Consider the following 21,946-nt stretch of genomic DNA (forward strand, 5'->3'; position numbering starts at 1 on the left):
CCTTAATCTTTGCTCTAGATAACTAACTCATTCAACTCAGACTTTACCATCAGGAAGCTTTCTCTGACACCTCCAACCTTTCATTCAGTAAATGTTTACCAAATGCCAAGACTTGCCAGATGCAAACGGTATAACAATTAACAAGTCAGAAACAGCCCCTGGCTTCATGAAGGTTAGCATGCTGCACTATAATTATCTGTCTGTGCCTTCAAGCACAAATGGGAATCATGAAGAATTGGCTGCTTGAGGTCTTCAACCTCAAGACTGGGAGGTTCTTAGGTATTGGGACATGTCTGACCATCTCTGTAATGTCACTTATTCACACTGGACTTGGCATAGTATAAACTAGGGCTTTTGCAAATGTTTAGTAAATCAGAATGGCATAACCACCTATGTACAAGAGACATCAGATGTAAAAAATAAATAGCAACCAGGTGTGGTGGCTCACACCTGTAATCCTAACACTTTGGGAGGTCGAGGCAGGAGGATCACTTGAAGCCAGGAGTTTGAGAACACAAAATGAGAATCCCATCTCTACCAAAACTTTTTAAAAATTAGCTGAGTGTGGTGGCTTATGCCTATAGTCCCAGCTATTCAGAGGGCTGAGGCAGGAGCATCACTTGAGCCCAGGAGTTTGAGTTTACACTGAGCTATGATCACACCATTGCACTCCCGCCTGGACAACAGAGCAAAACCTCATCTCTTAAAAAAAAAAAAAAAAAAGGCAGTATTCTCTTACATGCATCACAATTTATTATTTATAGGACCCTTTAAAATACATCAACATCGCATTTTATCCTTGTAATTGCCCTGGGAAATAGAATTTGTAAGTTGAGAGAGACACAGAGATCCTCTAGTTTAATCCCCAGCCAATTCTTCATGATTTCTGTAACATCCATTCGAGTGTCAAAGCATTCATTACAACTTCAGAGGACAGAATGAATGACTTTAAATGAATAAAATCTGTTCCCTTCAACAATTAGTACTAATCTTGGTTTTGCAGACTCCATAGACCAAAGAGGAAATTTTCTTCTAAATGTAGGTATCTGAAGACACGTCCAGGTAAGGGCAGAGTATATCATTCTCATTTTATTGATGAAGAAATTGAAGCTCAAAGAGGCCAACTGACTTTCCCAAGGTTCAAAGCTACAAATTAAAAAACTGAACCTAAAGCCATATCTTCTGGTTCCAGAATTTCTAGAACATTTTACAACTATTATGAATCCATAAAAATTAAAAATAAAAAAATTATCACAAAGAAAGAATTTCTAGGACATTAAAGCTGAAAGGGACACTCCTATTTATTATATCTAATTTCTTTATTGGATAGATAGGAATTCTGAGGCCAAGGGTGCAGAAGTGACTAATATGAGTGCCTCCAGCTCAGGCTCTGCCTCTGCCACACCATCTTGATCCTTACCTCCACGTCTGCCCACATCAACATAGAGTAAATACTTACCAAGGCATTAGAAGAATTATAATCCTCAGCTGACTTATCTGCACAGGAAGAAAGACAAGGGACTTAGTCAATAAACAATCACAGTTAATTCTTTCTTGACAGCAAAAGAAGTCTATCTGGTCAAGCACATGCCAGATTCAGAGAATAGTAATAGTATGACTGGTACTACAGGCTAGATATCATGCTAAACGCATTATACATATCACCTTCTTTAATCCTCATTATGGCTCTGAGTACTGTTATTGTATCTACTTTTATTGATTTGGAAACAAGTTCAGAGATGTTAAGTACAGTTGTGTGTGGCTTAGCAATAGGGTATGCTCTGTGAAATGTGTCATCAGGTAATTCTGTCATTATGGGAACATCATAGAGTGTACTTACACAAACCTAGATGGTATAGCCTGCCACATACCTGGGCTATATTGTATAGCCTATTGCTTTCTAGGCTACAAACCTGTACAGCATGTTACTGCAGGCAACTGTAACACAATGGTAAGCATTTGTATATCTAAACATAGAAAAGGTACAATAAAAATATAGTTCAAAAGGTAAATAAAAGGATATATCTACATAAGCACTTACCATAAACAGAGCCTGCAGGACTCGAAGTTGCTCTGGGTGAGTCACTGAGTGAGTGATGAGTAAATGTGAAGGCCTAAGTAGGACATTACCAGTATACACGTAGGCTACACTAAATTTATTTTAAACTTAAGTAATCACTAGGTGATAAGAATTTTTCAACTTCCTTATAATATTATCAGACCACCATTGTATATGCGGTCTGTTGTTGTGGCACATGACTGTTATCTGTCCAGGGTACACACAGGTTAAAGAGAGGAATTAGATTCGAATTCTGGTCTCATTCTAAATACTATGCTAGAACTGTATCCACATCATCAGCTATATCACTGTAAGGCTTAAATAGCTAAGAAAATCTGCGTTCTAAAAGAATAGGAAAGAATCCATAGCACCACCCCTGAGTCATCCATGCCAAATCATGGCCAGTCTCCAGCTTCAGCTTTCATAAAGGATCCTTCTATATCCATATCTACTGCCCACAGGGACAAAAGGACTAAGGTTGAGGAAAAGACAGGTATTAATCCTGTCAAGTCTAATTAAAGGTAGGGTCTTGTTTTCCAAGAATAGAGTCAAGCTCCCTCAATGAAGCAATTACCATGTTTCATTGATTCTGAGAGGTACATTTTTCACATTAAAGTCTCTGAAACAGAGGTGTGTCCTACCATCCATGTTATGGTTTAATTGGCAGCTTTATTTTCCTTGATTGGTATGGAAATAATTGTGCATCTTACAATCAGTGGTATCTTAGACTTCATAAAATATGAAAGAGAGACCCAACGGAGATCTTAGCAAGAAATAAGTTTAAAGACCAGTTAATGTCTTCAGTTTTGTTCTTTAATTCCCATGGGTCCAAGAAAAACTGACTTTGCCAATTCACCACTAATGGAATTGAGGAGGAGAAATATTCTACCAAATCCAATATATTCCTCACCAAGAACCAAGCCCAGAGAATGTACAATCCCAATTCCATCATATAAAAAGTGCTAGATACAGCTTCTTTGACCCTACAGCAAATCATGAACCCACACAGCAGGAAATAAGGCAAGCTCTGACAACATGTTCTTATAACAAATCCAGAATAGCTAGCAGTATTCTGGAGAAATAAATTCAGGTTATACTTTAAACATAATTCATTTGTTTTTTCTTGTCCAGAAGACTATCAACTTTGGCAGAGTACAACACTATGCCTTCACTGCACTACCCCCAACTTTATGTACTGCTAGTATTTTTGAAGATTGGGTATTTTGGTAATAAGTATACTTGTTATGTCATATAAAAAATAAGTAAACACTCCCTTCAAAGGTGATGAACTATGTATCAAAATCAAATTCCAAAGCACAGAATGACGGAACAGAAAGTACTTCCAGCACTTTCATTTACAGATGAGTAAAATGAGGTTCAGAAAAGGAAAAAGATTGGTTCAAGGTCACGTAAGTCATTGGCAAAATAGGGCTAAGACCCAGCTGCGTTGTCAATCTCATCTACTTTTTCCCTATTACATTAGCTACTAACCAGTATAAAAAATTAAGTGTTGCTGGGCGCAGTGGCTCACACCTGTAATCGCAGCGCTTTAGGAGGCCAAGGTGGGTGGATCACAAGGTCAGGAGTTCGAGACCAGCCTCACCAATATGGTGAAACCCTGTCTCTACTAAAAATACAAAAATTAACTGGGCATAGTGGTGTGCGCCTATAGTCCCAGCTACTTGGGAGGCTGAGGCAGAAGAATTGCTTGAACCCAGGAGGTGGAGGTTGCAGTGAGCCAAGATTGCGCCACCGCACTCCAGCCCGGGTGACAGAGTGAGACTCCGTCTCAAAAAAAAAAAAAAATGAAGTGTTGAAAAAATAGAAACACTTGACCAAAATTAGCATGGAGGATTGTGTTTGGGTTATAGGCAGCAAAGGAGTTAAAGGCCCAAGTCAAAATACATTTCCATCATGTATCAGCTGAGTCACTTGGGGTATGTCACTTAACTTCTCTGAGTCTAATTAATTTCTTTGCGTATATAAAAGGAGGATAATAGTCCTTGCCCTGCCAGTCTCCTAAGGCCATCATAAGAATCACATGAGGGAGCCAGGCTCAGTGGCTCATGCCAGTAATCCCAGCACTGTGGGAAGCTGAGGCGGGCAAATCACTTGAGGTCAGGAGTTCGAGACCACCCTGGCCAACATGATGACCCATCTCTACTAAAAACACAAAAATTAGCTGGGTGTGGTGGCACACACCCGCAGTCCCAGTTACTCAGGAGGCTGAGGAAGGAGAATCACTTGAGCCCAGGAGCACAGGCTGCAGTGAGCTGAGATCGTACCACAGGACTCCAGCCTGGGTGACAGAGCAAGACTCTGTCTCAAAAAAAAAAAAAAAAAAAAAAAAAAATCACGTGAGGTAATTCACATGTGAGCATATACAAATTGAGGTAGTATTATCATAACTAATAGTATGAGAGGATGGCAAATAGGGAAAGGAGAGATATGACACTTTAAAAAACCTGTGCCAAATATGCACTTTTGCCTAGAGTTGGCCCTAGTCTTCAACGTACAGAAAATTAAAATTCTGGCATACATATATATATACACACATGTGCACAAATTTGTACATACAAAAGTAGATGTACACACATGTATCTGTACATACACACTCAATATTATTCATATATGCATGCACGAATGAACATACACATAATTACCTGAATGTGTATATTTATACATATGTTCGTTCATGAATACCTGAGTGGACTTTATCTTTGTTCATGAATACTTAAGTGGGCTTTAATTCCAAATATATGCAAACCCATAGGGCTATGCCTCTGTTTACGTACACACTTACATGCCACTAGCACATATCTACATACATACACGCAGGAAAGATCCTTCCCAAGACTTAGCCACTGAGGTTTTCAAAGACAGCCTCTAACCTGATGTTTCCATGACAAGTTCCTTAACATAAACTCTAATTTCCTGACTAGAAAACTTTCCCACTCAGTAGCCCTCCACCCCAATTCCTCCTTGAAATGACTCAGTCCCTCAATGGAAGAAGTGAGACAGACTCAGCGGGGCCAGACGAGAGGAAGGAAATACTGCTGGGCACATGCATGGCCCTCTCCTGGGCACCACCATGGCAGCATGAGTGAAGCTGTAGCCTGTCATCTCCACCATCTGTGCCCTTGAAACAAGCCAGATACTGGCTGGGGAAAGCATCCTTCAAATTCCCTAGTTCATCCTGGTTCTCACCTTCCCAACAATACTGCCATTTGAAGGAGGCAACATGAGTAAAGAGCCTGGAAATTAAAAGATTAGCCCACTATTAATTTAACATATTAGAAAGGCCTTCTTTGGCTCTCACACCTGCAAAACAAGGGAGAAAGTTGGTCCTCTGTGGAAGCAGAGCCTCCAAATAACATTATTAGGGGCAAGCAGTAAATTCAAAAGATGATGGTATAGGAATTAGGAGACCTGGGTTCTAATCCCAATTCTGCTATTAAAAACACTCTGAAAAATATAGTCCCTTCTACTGAGGGTACATGTAAAGAAATTTATTATTTAATGGCCTGTTTTTCATTTAACTAATAAAAATTAGTTCCCTGAGGAAGACATACATTATTAGTGTTATTAAATAACTAATAATAATATTAACAATAATGATGATAATGATAGTTACATTTCTATGGTGATGTTTTACAACTTATAAAGAACTTTCACATCTGTCGGCTCACTTATTTCTCACTATAACCTCTTTTTTTTTGAGACAGGGTCTCAATCTGTTGCCCAGGCTGGAGTGCAGTGGTGTGATCCTTGCTTACTGCAACCTCCACCTCCCAGGCTCAAGTGATCCCTTCACCTCAGCTTCCCAAGTAGCTGGGACCACAGGGATGCACCACCACACCTGGCTAATTTTTGTATTTTTTGTAGAGACAGGGTTTTGCCATGTTGCCCAGGCTGGTCTCGAACTCCTGACCTCAAGCGATCATCTTGCCTCGGCCTCCCAAAGTGTTGGAATTACAGGCGTGAGGCACTGTGCCCAATCATTTCTCACTACAGCCTCTTGAGATAGGAATTATTCCCATTTTGAGGCGCAAAGAAATGAAGTGACTGTTAGAATCTAGTAAGGGTCAGAATCTAGACCTTCTAGCACAAAATCTGTGTTCTCTCTATATAATACCATACTATTTTTAAAAAAACATGTGCAGTGTCAGAGTGAAGACTTAAGTTTGATGCAAAGTCCATCATCTTGGCTGTCAAATTCCAAAATTCCACGTTAGTTAAAGTGCCACTTCCACTCTTTCAACTACTTTGTTCTCTTATCCCAGACCAATAGGCATATGAGTTTTCCCATCCAGATTAAAACCATCTCTTGCTGAGACTGCCCGGGACACAGTTTTCATACCTGTAAAGCTCATGTATTTCTGACTGTTGGATGTCTTCTTTGAGTTGTAAAACTCCAACACATCCAGAACAGCCTGCGGGTTTTTCTTCTGCTCCGACTTAGTGATATTTGATGTCTGAAGCAAGCGGGCCCACTGCTCTGGCATTCCCTATAAGAGAGACATGCAAGACTAATAGGAAGGCACAATCACAGTGGACCCTGAAAGAACATCAGAGCTAACTCTGACACTTGCTAGCAGCAAAAGATGCATTTGTTAGTCATTCCTTTCTCTCTATACCCTCAGAGTTTACATAAGCCTCTTTTATAATATCTTTCTCATTGTATTAGTCATTTCTTAAGATGTCTGCTCCTTCACCAGGCTATACCTCCAGGATGGTAGGATAGGATGCTGTTCCTGCATGATCAGTGCCCCACACAGAGCCTGCTACCAAGCCTACCACTTAACAGAGGTTTATTATTTAAAGAATGGAGATGGAAAGGCTTCTCTGGATACAATTTTAGCGATGCAAGTGTCCCACTGATGAATGTGAGAAAATTGTAATCAGGGTCTCAGGCAAAGACAGAAGCATCAGGAAGATGAGAAAGGGTTAAATCTAACAGTGCACAGCCAGAGCTCTAAAAGACTGAAGACCTTTCTGTGACCCAGGACTTACCGTAAACTCCCCTGTGACAGCATCAAAACCAACATGAATTGTGTGTTCAAAATCTGAAGGGAGAGAAATCTCTGGCCGCTCTTTCTCTTTCTTTTTATTTGCTGCAAGAGAAACAGGGAAAAGGAAATAAAAAACAGGAACATTATTGTTTTTAGGCTTATTTTAGCTCTTTATTGCGCTGTAGTCTCCTTGAGAGGGCAAAGTCTATCTATTAATATTTCACATATGTTGAAGACCCCAATTATGGACCTGGATTGGAGCAGATACTCAATGCATGTTTAAAGACTTAATTTCTTGTTGAACTAAAATAAGATGGTGGCTCATGCCTGTAATCCCAGCACTTTGGGAGGCCAAGGCAGGCAGATCGCTTGAGTCCAGGAGTTCAAGACCAGCCTAGGCAACATGGCAAAACCCTGTCTCTACAAAAAATACAAAAATTAGCTGGACATGGTGGTGCATGCCTGTAGTGGCAGCTACTTGTGAAGTTGAAGCAAGAGGATCATTTGAGCCCAGGATGTAGAGGTTGCAGTGAGCCAAGATCATGCTATTGCATTCCAGCCTGGGCGACAGAATGAGGCCCTGTCTCAAAATAAAATAAAATAAAATAAAATAAAATAAAAGGAGAGGCAAAAATAATGTGTGTCAGAGTTAACAGTCCTGGTTTTACCAGTAACTACCCAGTTGATATAGGGTAAGTCTTCTTTTTTGTGAAGCCCTCCTTGATCTCTAGGCTTGGCAGTTCTTTACCCTCTCTGTTCCTATAGCACCCAATATATGTAATAGTAATTGACTACTATAAGTGTTTATCTTCCATACCAGACTGAATTCTAAGTGCAGGGGCCATGTCAAATTAGTCACAGCTTCCCAGAGGTTAGCACACACCTAGCACAAAGTAGGTGCTCAGACAGTAAGTGAAGAAAGGAAAAAATGACCAGACATTTACCTCAACTGGGCAAGGAGTTTAAGGAATCTGCCTAAGACAGAAAAATTCTCTCCAGGGCAGGAATAAATGTTCCTTTCAGCAGCTCTGGCCTGACTTTCACAACACTTGTTACCCAGCACCTGTGAACCTTATTTTAAAATCCTGTTGTCTGGGAGCTCAATACACTAACCAAAAGAAATTCTGAAGTTCTAATACCTCCACAGACCCAGCATAACCCTGATAAAAGGTAGCAAAATGAGAAGGAAAACACAAAAAGGTCTAGAGTTCAAGCCAGTTTCACCTCTACCTTACCACAATGCGCGCGCGTGTGCGTGCGTAGAGAGAGAGAGAGCGACCAGGATCTCTGCTGTCTCATCTAAACAAGGACGAGTATGAGCTGGATGATCTTAAGGGTCCCTCAAGCGCCTACATTCTGTGAGTCTATGAAAACAAGAAGCTATGCCTTCTCAAAGCTCTGCAGTTAAGATTCCTTCCTGAGACGGCATTCCACAGTTTTAAACAGGTATTTCATACATATCATGTAATACAATCACCACAATCCTGAGGCAAGTTTTACTTGCAGATTAGAAAATTTGGGAACAGACTTGCCTACAATCATTAAGTAATTAAAGTCCAAAAAGTCTGGCATCAAAGCCAAGGTTCTTTACATTCTATTTTACCTCCCCTAAAACATTTCAAGTTGAATCAAGAAAACATACCCAGTGTAATAAGAAGAAATGACATTAAGAACTTGCTATGTATACAAAAATGATGTCAATATAGTATTTTTCTTCATTCTTACAATCCTACGAGATAGATATTACTACCATCATTCTTACAATCCTATGAGATAAATACTACTACTGTCATTTTACAGATGAAGAAACTGAATAATTTACTCATACAGCTACTGAGAGCTGGGATTTGAACCCAGGTCTGATTCCAAAGGTTCATTCTTCAGTATCTTAATGAGAACCATTTGCCTACATGCCAAGTGCTAGGGTGTAAGCTATTTATGTACTTGGCAATTTCCCTCTCAGAAGCAGCTGCTTTGAGAAAGACAAGGCTAAGGGGTATACCAGGGCCCCAAGTCAAGCAGTCCTTTATGACATAAGTCCATCTGTCTTTCTCATAGCCAGAATGCACTGGAACATGTGGCAGGGCTTTGGAACTACTTTCTGTTTCTAAATTCCCTCTGATCTAGTCACTTAGGGAAGTACAATTTTATTTGTGTTTTATTTCAATTTTTATTTTTTATATCTATGCATGTTTATACATTAGTTCTATTATATATAATTGATATACTATATAATACATCACAGGCATGAACTGTCAAATGCAGAAGAAACTTTAGTAAAGGACGCCCAAAAAGAAAGTTAGCTCAAAGCATGAGTAGTTTACAGAAAAGAGTTCCAGGGAAATGGAATAATTTAATACATGAACACACAGGGTAATGCTAAAGTCAGCTCTGCTTCTACTGAGCACTCTTTACCCTGCAACCTTTGAATATACCTCACACATTCCCACCTCCAAGTTTTTGCTCGCTTTTTCTTCTCCTTGTTTGGAATGCTCTCTTCTCCTTCTCCCTATCTCAGCCATCTTTTAAAGACTGGCTCAGGTCCCACTTTTTCCAGGAAGGATTTCCTGACCTTTCTTCTTCCTGTTAATTCCCAAGACACTGAGTCTGCTACACCACCAAGCATCTAGTCATTTCCTGTCTTATATGATTCCTTGCCAGTTTAAAAATCCAAAATGTAAGCTTCTTGAGGACCAAAATTATCACTTCCAATTACAATCACTATACTTCTGAATTTCAATCCAGCACATGGCTTACTGGATTGAAGAATACTCTAGAAAATATTAGGGAATGGCCAGGCGCGGTGGCTCACGCCTGTAATCCCAGCACTTTGGGAGGCTGAGGCAGGCAGATCACCTGAGATCAGGAGTTCAAGACTGGCCTGGCCAACATGACGAAACTCCATCTCTACTAAAAATACAAAAATTAGCGGGGCGTGGTGGCACGTGCCTATAATCCTAGCTACTCAAGAGGGTAAAGCACGAGAATAGCTTGAACCAGGAGGCAGAGGTTGAAGTGAGCTGAAATTGTGCCAATGCACTCCAGCCTAGGTGACAGAGTGAGACTGTGTCTCAAAAAATAAATAAATAAAGTATTAGGGAGTGATTCTAGAGACCATGTAATCCCATTCCCTGAGGAAAGAGGCCCAGGGAAGTAAGTTGACTTGTCCTGATTCACAGAGCACATGACTGTAAGTCCACCTGATCAAGTCTTTCACTCTTTATTATACCCCGATCCCTACTGAGATTTGACTGGAATCAACTACTAACTGAAATAACAGTTTAACATAGTGGAGTACAAAAATAGCAATGACTTGGCTGAAGTGGGAAAGGAGAGAAGTAAAAGGAATGGGGAAATCTAGGTGGCAGGATTTAGCTTGGGTACTGCGTAATTTTTTTTTTTTTCAGACTTGTTGCCCAGGCTGGATGGAGTGCAATGGCATGATCTCGGCTCACTGTAACCTCCACCTCCCCGGTTCAAGCAATTTCTCCCTCCCTCAGCCTCCCAAGCAGCTGAGATTATAGGCACCCACCACCACACCTGGCTACTTGTATTTTTAGTAGAGACAGGGTTTCACCATGTTTACCAGTCTCGAACTTCTGACCTCGGGTGATCCACCCACCTTGGCCTCCCAAAGTGCCGGTATTATAGGCATGAGCCACCGTGCCCGGCCTGGTACTGTGTAATATTTAGACTGAGTATTCACCAGTTGGGGATCACCAGCAGAAAACAGGATTCAAGAGGCAGGAATACAGAAGAGAAATGGAGAAGTCATACAGTCCTAGAGCCACCTGGAACCCAATTAATCCCTTCTGGGAAGTAACACTCATCCCCTTCACCTGTGTACAGCCCTTCACCAAGCTCTGCCAGTCATTGTCTCACTGGCTCATCACCACAAACCCAGGAGCTAAACAGCTGAGGTCAAGGAATTAAAAGAAATTTCTGTTAGTGGAAAGAATCTCAGAGGAAGGATTCAGTATTATGGTTGCCAGTAACTCACTGGGTGACCCTGGAAAAGTCTGAGTTTCAAGCCTTCAATCTGCAAAATAGGACAATGGTGCATGCTCTGCATACAGATGAAGGTAAGTAATAAACCACCTTTCTGGAGAAGATAATACCTGAAAGAAGTCATAAAGGATGAACAGGGGTTAGCCAGACCGAGATGGGAAAGGGCATTTCCAAAAGAAACAGAATAAGCAGAGGCCAAGAGAAGTAAACAGTGTGATCTATCTTTCTTCTTTCCACCTGTTCAGCAAGTCAACCAAATTTCATAAACTCTTACCAGATTCACAAAGCACATGATTGCAGGCAGGAAGGCACTATGAGCTTCAGACTGAGGGAAGACACAATGGAGAAAATAAAGCAAACCCAGGATCCTGATGGTCCCATATCCCAGGGTTATAGTATCCCTGGGACTACTGCTGCGGTAGCAAATATTTTATGATGACTAGAAGTATGTCTGCAGGAATCTGGTGAAAACTCATGTCTACACAAAAACTTGTATGTGAATTTTCATAGCAGCTTATTCATAACAGTCAAAAAGTGAAGGCAACCCAAATGTCTCTCAAGTGATGAACAGATAAAATGTAGTACATCCATATACTATTATTCAGCCATAAAGAGAATGAAGTCCCGATCCATGCTACAACATGGATGAACCTTGAAAACATTATGCTAAGTGAAAGAAGCCAGTCACAAAGGGCCATATACTGTGTAATTCCATTTATATGAAATGTCCAGAATAGGCAAATCCATAGACAGAGAGTAGATTAGTGGTTGCCAGGGGAGAAGGGAGAAATGAGGAATGACTGCAATGAGTATGGGGTTTTTTTTCTGGAGCGATGAAAATGTATTGAAGTTAGTTGTAATGGTTGTACAATCTTATGAATATACCAAAAACCACAGAACTGTACATTTTAAGATGGTGACTTGTATGGCATGCGAGTTACATCTCAATTTTTTTTAAAAAAGTGAATGTAATTTACTACATTTAGAAAATTAAGAAGAAAATATATATAATCAATTCAATTAATGCAGAAAAAAGCATTTGCTGAAATGTGATATCAATCGTGATTAGAAACTCTTAGCAAACTAGGATTACAAGGGAATTTACTTAATCTTATAGAAGGTAATTACCAAAAACTCTGGAAAAAACATCATACTTAATTCTAAAATGCTGAAAGCTTTTCCTGAGATTAAAAACAAGAGAAAGGTATTCCTCATCACCACTTCTATTCATCATAGTACTGAAGGTATTAACCAGTGCAATTAGGCAAGAAAAAGAAGTAAAAGGAGGATTATAAAGAAAGAAAAAAAAAACTATTACAATATACAAATAATGTGCTCATGTACATGAATACAGAAAACTCAATAGAAAAATCAAGTCTCTGAGTAGCTAAAGATTTCAAAATAGAACCACAAAGCATTAGAAAGGAAATAACTAATAAATTTGACCATATTAAAATTCTATCTCGCATCATGCCAAGCATCTGTCTAAGATTACAGGGGAATTTACTTAATCTAATAAAAGCTAAGAGCACAGTAGAAGATACTTGTAACATATATAACTGACAGAAGACTTATATCTAAATAAGGATTCCTACAACTATGTTAAGAATTCTTGGCTGGGCACGGTGGCCCGTGCCTGTAATCCCAGCACTTTGGGCGGCCGTGGCGGGCGAATCACCCGAGGACAGGAGTTCAAGACCAGCCTGGCCAACAAGGTAAAACCCCGCATCTACTAAAAAATACAGAAATTAGCCAGGCGTGGTGGCAGGTGCCTGTAATCCCAGCTACTTGAGAGGCTGAGGCAGGGAGAATTGCTTGAACCCAGGAGGCGGAGGTTCCAGTGAGCTGAGATCCCATCACCGCACTCTAGCCTGGGCGACAGAGTGAGACTCTGTCTCAAAAAAAAAAAAAAAAAAAAAAAGAATTCTTTAAGTTACAGAAAATATGTGTGCTTTGTAAACTAAAGAACTTTACAAACATAAGTTGTCATTAATATAAAAAACTGTTAGGTTTCTCAGCCCATTCATTAAGACAGAGAAACTGTGGTTGAGGTGAGAAAGAGGAAAGAATCATCTTGATTTCATGTATCTAGAGATCTTGGGATTGAGAAAATAAAGTGGGAAAACAAACTTCCAGCCTCACCCATCCCAATTTTAACCCTATCTTTGACCTAGACCACTTGGCCTTCTGATAGCATGGGAAATGAGGCTGACACTGCAAAATCCCATTGTCTCAGTATAGCCATCAAAGTTTGAGCACAAATCACTGGCCTTTTTTTAAAAAATTATTTTTAAGCAGCACCTCTCATTGGCTCCACTGAGCTAATCTGAGCTCAAGGCAGTAAAACGTTCCAAACTTGGAGAGATAAACACTGACATAGTCCAATGTTAAAATTAACTTTGCTAAACTCTTCCCAAGCTCAGAGAATTCCACTTTGCTTGTGAAAATGCAGCCAGAAAAAGATTTCAAACTAAATGCTGAAAGACTTCTTAGAATAAACCAAAGGCTCCAGATCCTAACCACAGGAACCAGGCTTTCCCACATGGAATTCTGCAACTCAGCATCACCTATTACAGGCCCTCAATTACAGCTTCTCTTTCCAATCATTTATGCATCCCCCAGGCACATACTGAAGCCATGCTAGAGAGGTCAGCATTAGGTAATGCCCAAAGACATTCTACCCGCTGGCAGCTCAAACCTCAACCATTACTGCAGCCCACAGATCATTCTTCTTTCTCATCTCCCAAAAATCTCTCTACAGACCCAAAACAACTCCTCTAGAGATTCTGACTCCAAAAGTCTGGATGGAATCCAGGTATCAGTATTATTTATTTATTTATTTATTTTTGAGACAGAATTTTGCTCTGTCACCCATGCTGGAATACAGTGGTGTGATCTCAGCTCACTGCGACCTCTGCCTCCCGGGTTCAAGCAATTCTGCAGCCTCAGCCTCCTGAGTAGCTGGAATTACAGGAGCCCACTACCGCGTCCAGCTAATTTTTTTAGTTTTAGCAGAGACAGGGTTTCACCATGTTGGCCAGGCTGGTTTCGAACTCCTGACCTCAAGTGATCCGCCTGCCTTGGCCTCCCAAAGTGCTGGGGTTACAGGTGTGGGCCACCACGCCCGGCCACTTTTTTTTTTTTTTTTTTTTTTGTAAAGGAGTTTCACTCTGTTACCCAGGCTGGAGTGCAGTGGCATGATCTTGGCTCATTGCAACCTCTGCCTCCCAGATTCAAACGATTCTCCTGCCTCAGCCTCCCGAGTAGTTGGGATTACAGGTGCCCACCACCACAACTGGCTAATTTTTGTATTTTTAGTAGAGACAGGGTTTCGCCATGTTGGCCAGGTTGGTCTAGAACTCCTGACTTCAAGTGATCCGCCCGCCTTGGCCTCCCAAACTTCTGGGATCACAGGCATGAGCCACTGCACCCTGCCCTGTATTTTTTAAAAGCACCATAAGTGAGTCCAATGTGTAATCAGGGTTGAGAACTAAGAGATACAGTTATGTGACAATGGAACAGATAATTTAGGAAGACTTAGTTCCATACTCAGCCCTCCCACTTGCCACTTGTGAGACCTTGAGCAACTTACTTTTCTCTAAGCCTTAGCCTCCCCAACTAAAAATGAGTTGATGTAGGTATCAAATAAAACAATAAATGAGGTTTCCATTTTTAAAAAACAAACCTCCTATTTGTATTGCATTTTAGTTTAGAAAATGCTTTTATATCTACTATGTCAAATGACAAAAGCCTACTAATGATACAGGGTGAATGGGAAGGAAGGATATTGAAATGAAATTTAAAAAATAAATCAGAGTTAACAAATGTCAGTGGCTGGACTCAATCTGTGTTACAAGTCCAGTTCTAGACATAACTCTATGCAGCTGGTATAAATGCTCAAATACTACATGAAGGGCATACCACTTCAAAGACTACCAACACTGCTGTGTATCCTTCTAGGACTAAGTTGAGTAGCTTACTGGTTGATCAAAGGTTTCAAACAAAAGAAAAACACCTCAGACTTCTTTCATTTTGATGTATGCATTAATTATAGCCATCAAGGGTCTTAAAGCAAAGGGATGAAACCTATGTGCCCAGGGCAAATATAGAAAATCTATACCCAAAGGATGAAAGATTGTTAGATCATTTTGCGAGAAATTCTTATAACTCTGTATGTTTCCTACCTCTATGCCCTCAACCTACAGAGATGCAGTTTTGATCTTGAGGTTATGAGATGTATTTTCAGATCAGATTTAGCCTAGGGTTACTCAGCTAGGATTTTCTAGAGCTGCATCACTGAATAAAGTACTTTACAATGGCCTAGTTTCTTCTCACCTATATAGACAAGCCTGATCTAACCACGCCTTTGCAATCTCTCATTTATGTAATTATAGGATTCTAAAGCTAAAAGAAACTGCACATGCCTACTGCTCTCTCTCCTCTTCTAGATGAAGGCACTGACGTCTACAGAGAAATAATTGACCCAAATCAGCCAGCCAATTTATGGAAGAACCAAGACTATAATCCCAATATCTGGACCCCCACTTTCCCATTTAGCACATAAGATTGTCCCTTCAGGTCCCAATGATGTCCGAAGGCTCTGCTTCCATCTGCTGTTTCAGACAGGAATCTTCTTTTTTAAAAATCAGCTTTATTGAGAGATAATTCACTTACCAAACAATTCACTCATATAGTGTAAAATTCAATGGCTTTTAATATATTCAGAGAGCTGGACAGGTATCACCAAAATCAATTTTAGAACATTTCATCACTACAAAAAGAAACCCCACCCCTCTTAGTAATCATCTCCTAGTTTTAATTGCCTCTCCCTCTCTGCAGCCCTAGGCAACCACTAATCTACTTTCTTTCTATGAATTTACCAATGCTGGACATTTCCTACAAATAAAATCATATTACATGTGATCCTTTTAACTGGCTTCTTTCACTTAACGCAGCATTCAAGGTTCATCCATGTCATGGCATGGATCAGAACTTCATGTCTTTGTTACCAAATATTTCATCGTATGGATATTCCACATTTTATTATTTATCTATTCATCAGCTGATGGGGTATTTGGGTTGTTTCCACTTTTTGGATATTATGAATGCTGCTATAAACATTCATGTACTGCTGGTAACTCTATGTTTAACCTTTTGAGGAACTGCCAGACTGTTTTCCACAGAGGCTGCACCATTTTACATTCCCACCAGCAATTATGAGGGTTGCAACTTCTCCACATCCTCACTAACACTTGTTATTATCTTTTTTATTATAGCCATCCTAGTGAGTGTGAAGTGGTATCTCATTGTGGTTTTGATTTGCATTTCCCTGATGGCTAATGATTTGAGCATCCTTTCATGTGCTTCTTGGCCATTTGTATATGTTCTTTGGAGATATGTCTATTTACATATTTTGCCCATTTTAAAATTACTTGTCTTTTGGTTGTTGACTTGCAATAGTTCTTCTTCACATATTTTAGATACACATCCATTATAAAATATGTAATTTGGGAAAATTTTCTCCCTACTGTGGGTTACCTTTTTGCTTTCTGGATGAAGCCCTTTGAAACATAAATGTTTTTACTTTTGATGATGCCTACTGGATGAGAATTTTATTACCCTTCTAGTTTGAGTCAGCAAGAACAATTCGGCCGGGCGCGGTGGCTCAAGCCTGTAATCCCAGCACTTTGGGAGGCCGAGGCGGGCGGATCACAAGGTCAGGAGATCGAGACCACAGTGAAACCCCGTCTCTACTAAAAATATAAAAAATTAGCCGGGCGCGGTGGCGGGCGCCTGTAGTCCCAGCTACTCAGGAGGCTGAGGCAGGAGAATGGCGGGAACCCGGGAGGCGGAGCTTGCAGTGAGCCGAGATCGCTTGGGCTGAAAGCCTATTTATTTATAGAGATCAAGAATACTGGTTGATAAGATACAATATTAAAAATAAATACACATCTAAATTGAGGGATAAAGAAAGTGGCTATATATGTGGAAGAAGATTGCAGGGCATTTAATACTGCCTCAGATCATAGCCCTTGTACCAAGGAAGTTGGCAGCTACTATATGAATGAATTAGTCAGGAAATCAAAGTTAAGCAACTGATCCACATCTTTTATTTTATTTATTTATTTTTTTGAGATGGAGTTTAACTCTTGTTGCCTAGGCCGAAGTGCAATGGCGTGACCTTGGCTCACTGCAACCTCTGCCTCCCGGGTTCAAGTGATACTCCTGGCCTCAGCCGCCTGAGTAGCTGGGATTACAGGCGCCCACACCATGCCCGGCTAATTTTTTGTATTTTAGTAGAGATGGGGTTTCACCATGTTGGCCAGGCTGATCTTGAACTCCTGACTTCAGGTAATCCACCCACCTAAGCCTCCCAAAGTGCTGGGATTACAGGCGTGAGCCACCACGCCCGGCCTATTTTATTTTTTTTTAAGACAGGATCTCACTCTGTCACCCAGGCTGGAGTGCAGTGGTATGATCATAGCTCACTGCAGCTTCAAATTCCCAGGTTCAAGCAATCCTCCTGCCTCAGCCTCCCAAGCAGCTGTTACTACAGGCACACACCACCATGCCTGATCTTTTTTTTTTTTTTTTTTTTTTTTAGTAGAGACAAGGTCTTGCTATTTTGCCCAGGCTGGTCTCAAACTCCTGAGCTCAAGCGATCCTCCCACCTCAGCCTCCCAAAGTGTTGGGATTACAGGCATGAGCCCCTGTGCCTGGCCTTCTTTTCTACCCAAACCCCCAAACCCACAGGGAAGGGAAGGTGGAGTAGAAGGATTCATACACAAAAAGATATAAGCCCAACGTACTCATTAAAAGTCCTCATTATGTCTCATTTCACTTTTACAACAAACATTACAATACATGAAGTCTGCTCATAAGATGTATCTATATATAAAAGCTATGTGTCCGAAATCATCATCTTCCCTGCTCTCCAATCACCAACGCTCCCAATTTGTTCCTTCTTTCTGTGTTTCCTATTTGGCTAATGACACTACCATCTACCATCTCCCCTGATCTGCAGTTAGGCAATTATATTTTTTCTACAACATGAGATGTTTTCTGCAATCCACCATTGTGCTTGTTGTATCTGCCCTACTGTTTCAGAATCTCAGCTCTGATTTTACCATGTAGTCTACTAGCTATGTCTCCCAGTTTCTATTCATCGACAAAGGAGTAAAGAGACAGAGACAAAGGAGTAAAGAGACAGAGAACTAACATTTAAGTACCTTCTGTGTGGAAGTTACTCTATTAGGAACTTTGTATGTAGTCTTCACAACTACCCTGTGAAATGATATCTCACTTCTGAAATAGGAAACTAAATAAAGGTCAAAGCAGTTAACTGACATGCCTAAGATGAGAAAGCTGGTAAGTGGTGACCCAGCTACATCTAAACTAGAAGCTCATGATAACTACTTACACACAGAAAGCCAGTATCTTTAGCACGCTATAAGAACAGGGCCCACAAACATACGGAGAGAGAACTTTACTTCAGAGCAACAGCCACTTAAGTCAACATTTTTGGTATCAAACAAAAGTGATCTTCTGTTGTGGATAGCAAAACCTTTATTTTACAACCTTGTCTACAAGGATCTTGGCGACTTTTTCATATACACTGTTAAATTAACAGTGTTAAAATCAACACTATTCATCCTATGATTATTCTTCTATTAATAGAAGTTTTATCAATAAAAAGGAAATGAGGCTGCCCAGGATAATTTATTCATAGTAAACTCATGCTAAATGCTAGTTATCTCCGCATCCTTTTCTCAGCTGTTACTTGCCATTCTTACTGATATGTAGTCCCCAAACCTGAAAGTGGGACCAGGAAGTCGGAATAAAGAAAAGGCAATCAAGATTTTGGAAAGAAAACATTTCCAATTGAAACTAATTCAGGGGAAAAGAATTCCAAATAAAGACATTCCAATTTTTCTTACATTTTGTGACTTCCTAAACAGTTTAAGAACTTAAAAATAAATAAATCACTTCAGATTGTCCCAAATCTGGCAAGAGCATAATTATTCTCTTACAGTTTTGCTCAGATATAGTTAATACAGTATAAAAATAGGTCTATTTTCCATTTGGTTTCAGCCACTGTCGGAAGAAAGAGAAATATTTAACCAGAAAAAAAAAGCATTAAAGGAAAATTAAGTCAAAGACGACAGATCTTTTATCCAGGTTACCCAAAATAATTTTTTTAAAGCATACAAATGATGAGAATAAAATCAAATACTGTACTTTTATCTCCAGGTAAGATGGATCGGTAAAATCGGTCCTTCTTTTTCTTCTCCTCTGGGTTTGGAGGCAGAGGTTTAGAACCATGGTTTAGGGTTCCAGCATCTTTGCTGCCAGCTCCAATCATAGTGCTGGTATTTCTCATCGGAGGGGCTGGGGGTTTGTCTTGAATGTCTAGGCCGTTATTTGACATTGTCACCACCAGCAGCAGCTACTAGAATCAGAAATAAGAAAAATATAACTCCTTTATTATTGTTGACCAAAAGGAAATACATGTTAAAAAATTGCAAAGAATCAAAATTATACAGCCCTTCCTTCAGGGTTCAGCTCAAGTACTTCCACTGCATGCCACGATATTGCTAACACTCACTGATGTAAATGCCTACTATGTGCCAAGCACTAATGAAAAATCACAATGTCTTGCTTTTCTTTGCATTCCCATTCTGGGACATTGAAGAGCATGGAAAACCATTACGATGTAGCTGAAAGCAGATATTTGGTCTAGCAAAAACTAAGTGTGAATCCCAGTACCACTTACTAACTTTAGAGAAATTCTTTAACCTCTTAGGTTTCATTTTTTCATCTATGTGAAGATTAAATAAAATTGCTAACAGCATTCCACATAGTGAGTTTTCTGCCAGCCTCTAATTTTATAACCTTAGACAAGTTACACTTTCCCTCTCGGGAATGGACTGTATCAAGGGTCAGCAAAGTTGCTGTTTTTGTAGATAGTTTTATTGGAACACAGTCACACCCTTCATTTATAAATTGTCTATGGCTTTTTTTTTTTACCCGATACTGGCAGAATTTAGTAGTTGCAACAGAGACTGTATGTCCACAGACCTAAAATATTTACTATTTTGCCCTTCACAGCAAAAGTTTGCTAACCCCTGAGACTATATAATCTCTTCAGTGTCTCCCTCCTCTAAAATTCTACCTTGTTCTTTACAAAGAAGAGAGAGAGAGACAGAGACACACACACACACACACACAGAGAGAGAGAGAGAGAGAGAGAGAGGATTATTGCTCTGTTACCCAGGCTGAAGTGCAGTGGTACAATCATAGCTCACTGCAGCCTCAAACTCTAGGGCTCAAGAGATCCTCCCCACTCAGCCTCCAGAGTAGCAGGAACTACAGGCATGCGCCACCATGCCCGTCTAATTTTTAAAAAAATTTTTTAGAGACAAGAGTCTCCCTATGTTGCCCAGGTGGGTCTCAAACTCCAAGTCTCAATCAATCCTCCCGCCTCAGTCTCCCAAGCAGTTGGAATTACAGGCGAGAGCCACTGTGCTTGGCTTTCTTCTTCAAAACATAAAATGGTCAATGCAGTAACCATCCTGTCCTAATATGGTACAGAATTTACTGGCAAAATCTCCACTACTTCTGAGAAACAGTAGAATAAAATCTAAAAGATAGGGGATAGGACAAGCACGGTGGCTCATGCCTGTAATCCCAGCACTTTGGGAGGTCAAGGTGGGCGGATCGCTTGAGGTCAGGAGTTTGAGACCAGCCTGGCCAATATGATGAAACCCCCTCTCTACTAAAAATACAAAAATTAGCCAGGCATTGTGGCAGGTGCTTGTAATCCCAGCTGCTAAGGAGGCTGAGGTAGGAGAATCACCTGAACTTGGGAGGCAGAGGCTGCAGTGAGCCAAGATTGCACCACTGCACTCCAGCCTGGGTGACAGAGGGAGACTCTGTCTCGAAAGAAAAGAAAAAGAAAAAGAAAAAGAAAAAGAAAAGAAAAGAAAAGAAAGGAAGATGGGGGGGAATCCCTATCACATGTTATCAATAGTTTTAATGAAAATATGTTATTACCTTAAAATAAATAAATGTCCTTGACAATGGATAGATATGAATGTATCCAGAGTTAAAAATATTTCTCATTAGTCTTCCATACTGCAGTAGAAATTATACATTTAACCATGACTATTTAAAATATAAGCTCTTTGGAGTTAAACACAACAGTACTTTAGAGAGTAATGAGTTTAAAAAACCAGCACAATAATCACCAAGAGCTTTTAGAAATATAGATATCCTGGCTTGGCCCCCATAAATCTTGATTTAGAATGGCTGAGTTAAGGCCTAATTCTGTATTTTGAAAATTAGTGATCCCAATGCCAGTCAGATTTGAATACTACCGCTTTAGACATCAATTACCTAAAATACTATGAATAAAATCTATAGGAGTTTTTTTTGTTTGTTTGTTTGTTTTGTTTTTTTTTAAAACAATTTCTAATAAAGAACTGATTCCCCCACATCCAGTTTTTTTCCGCAATCCTTTATCCAGGGGCTGTCAGGAACCTTAGAACACACTACTCTTCTACTTTTAAAACCCTTCATTGGCTGGGCACAGTGGCTCACGCCTATAATCCCAGCACTTTGGGAGGCCAAGGTGGGCAGATCATGAGGTCAAGAGATTGAGACTCCTGGCCAATATGGTAAAACCCTGTCTCTACTAAAATGCAAAAAATTAGCTGGGCATGGTGGCACGCACCTGTAGTCCCAGCTACTCAGGAGGCTGAAGGAGGAGAATCGCTTGAACCTGGGAGGTGGAGGTTGCAGTAAGCCAAGATCGCGCCACTACACTCTAGCCTGGCAACAGAGCGAGACTCCGTCCCGAAAACAAAAC

General features: G+C 40.2%; 1 protein-coding gene across 11 annotated transcripts in view; it reads right to left on the minus strand.

The window, feature by feature from the left end:
• PAK1 (p21 (RAC1) activated kinase 1) overlaps positions 1-21,946 on the minus strand; it is a 147,977-nt gene that overhangs the window by 47,040 nt on the left and 78,991 nt on the right. For 8 of the 11 annotated variants that reach the window (XM_050757474.1, XM_050757472.1, XM_050757473.1 and 5 more), the window contains 4 exons: positions 19,318-19,525; positions 7,073-7,173; positions 6,420-6,567; positions 1,460-1,497 (listed from right to left, as the gene is read on the minus strand). In XM_050757474.1, the coding sequence (XP_050613431.1) occupies positions 1,460-1,497; positions 6,420-6,567; positions 7,073-7,173; positions 19,318-19,507 (477 nt within the window). In that variant the 5' untranslated portion in view covers positions 19,508-19,525. Of the gene's footprint in view, positions 1-1,459; positions 1,498-6,419; positions 6,568-7,072; positions 7,174-19,317; positions 19,529-21,946 lie in introns of all 11 variants that reach the window. The other 3 variants (XM_050757481.1, XM_050757479.1, XM_050757475.1) reach the window with 1 other exon arrangement.

Source organism: Macaca thibetana, chromosome 14, assembly GCF_024542745.1.
Source record: "Macaca thibetana thibetana isolate TM-01 chromosome 14, ASM2454274v1, whole genome shotgun sequence".
Lineage (NCBI taxonomy): Eukaryota > Metazoa > Chordata > Mammalia > Primates > Cercopithecidae > Macaca > Macaca thibetana.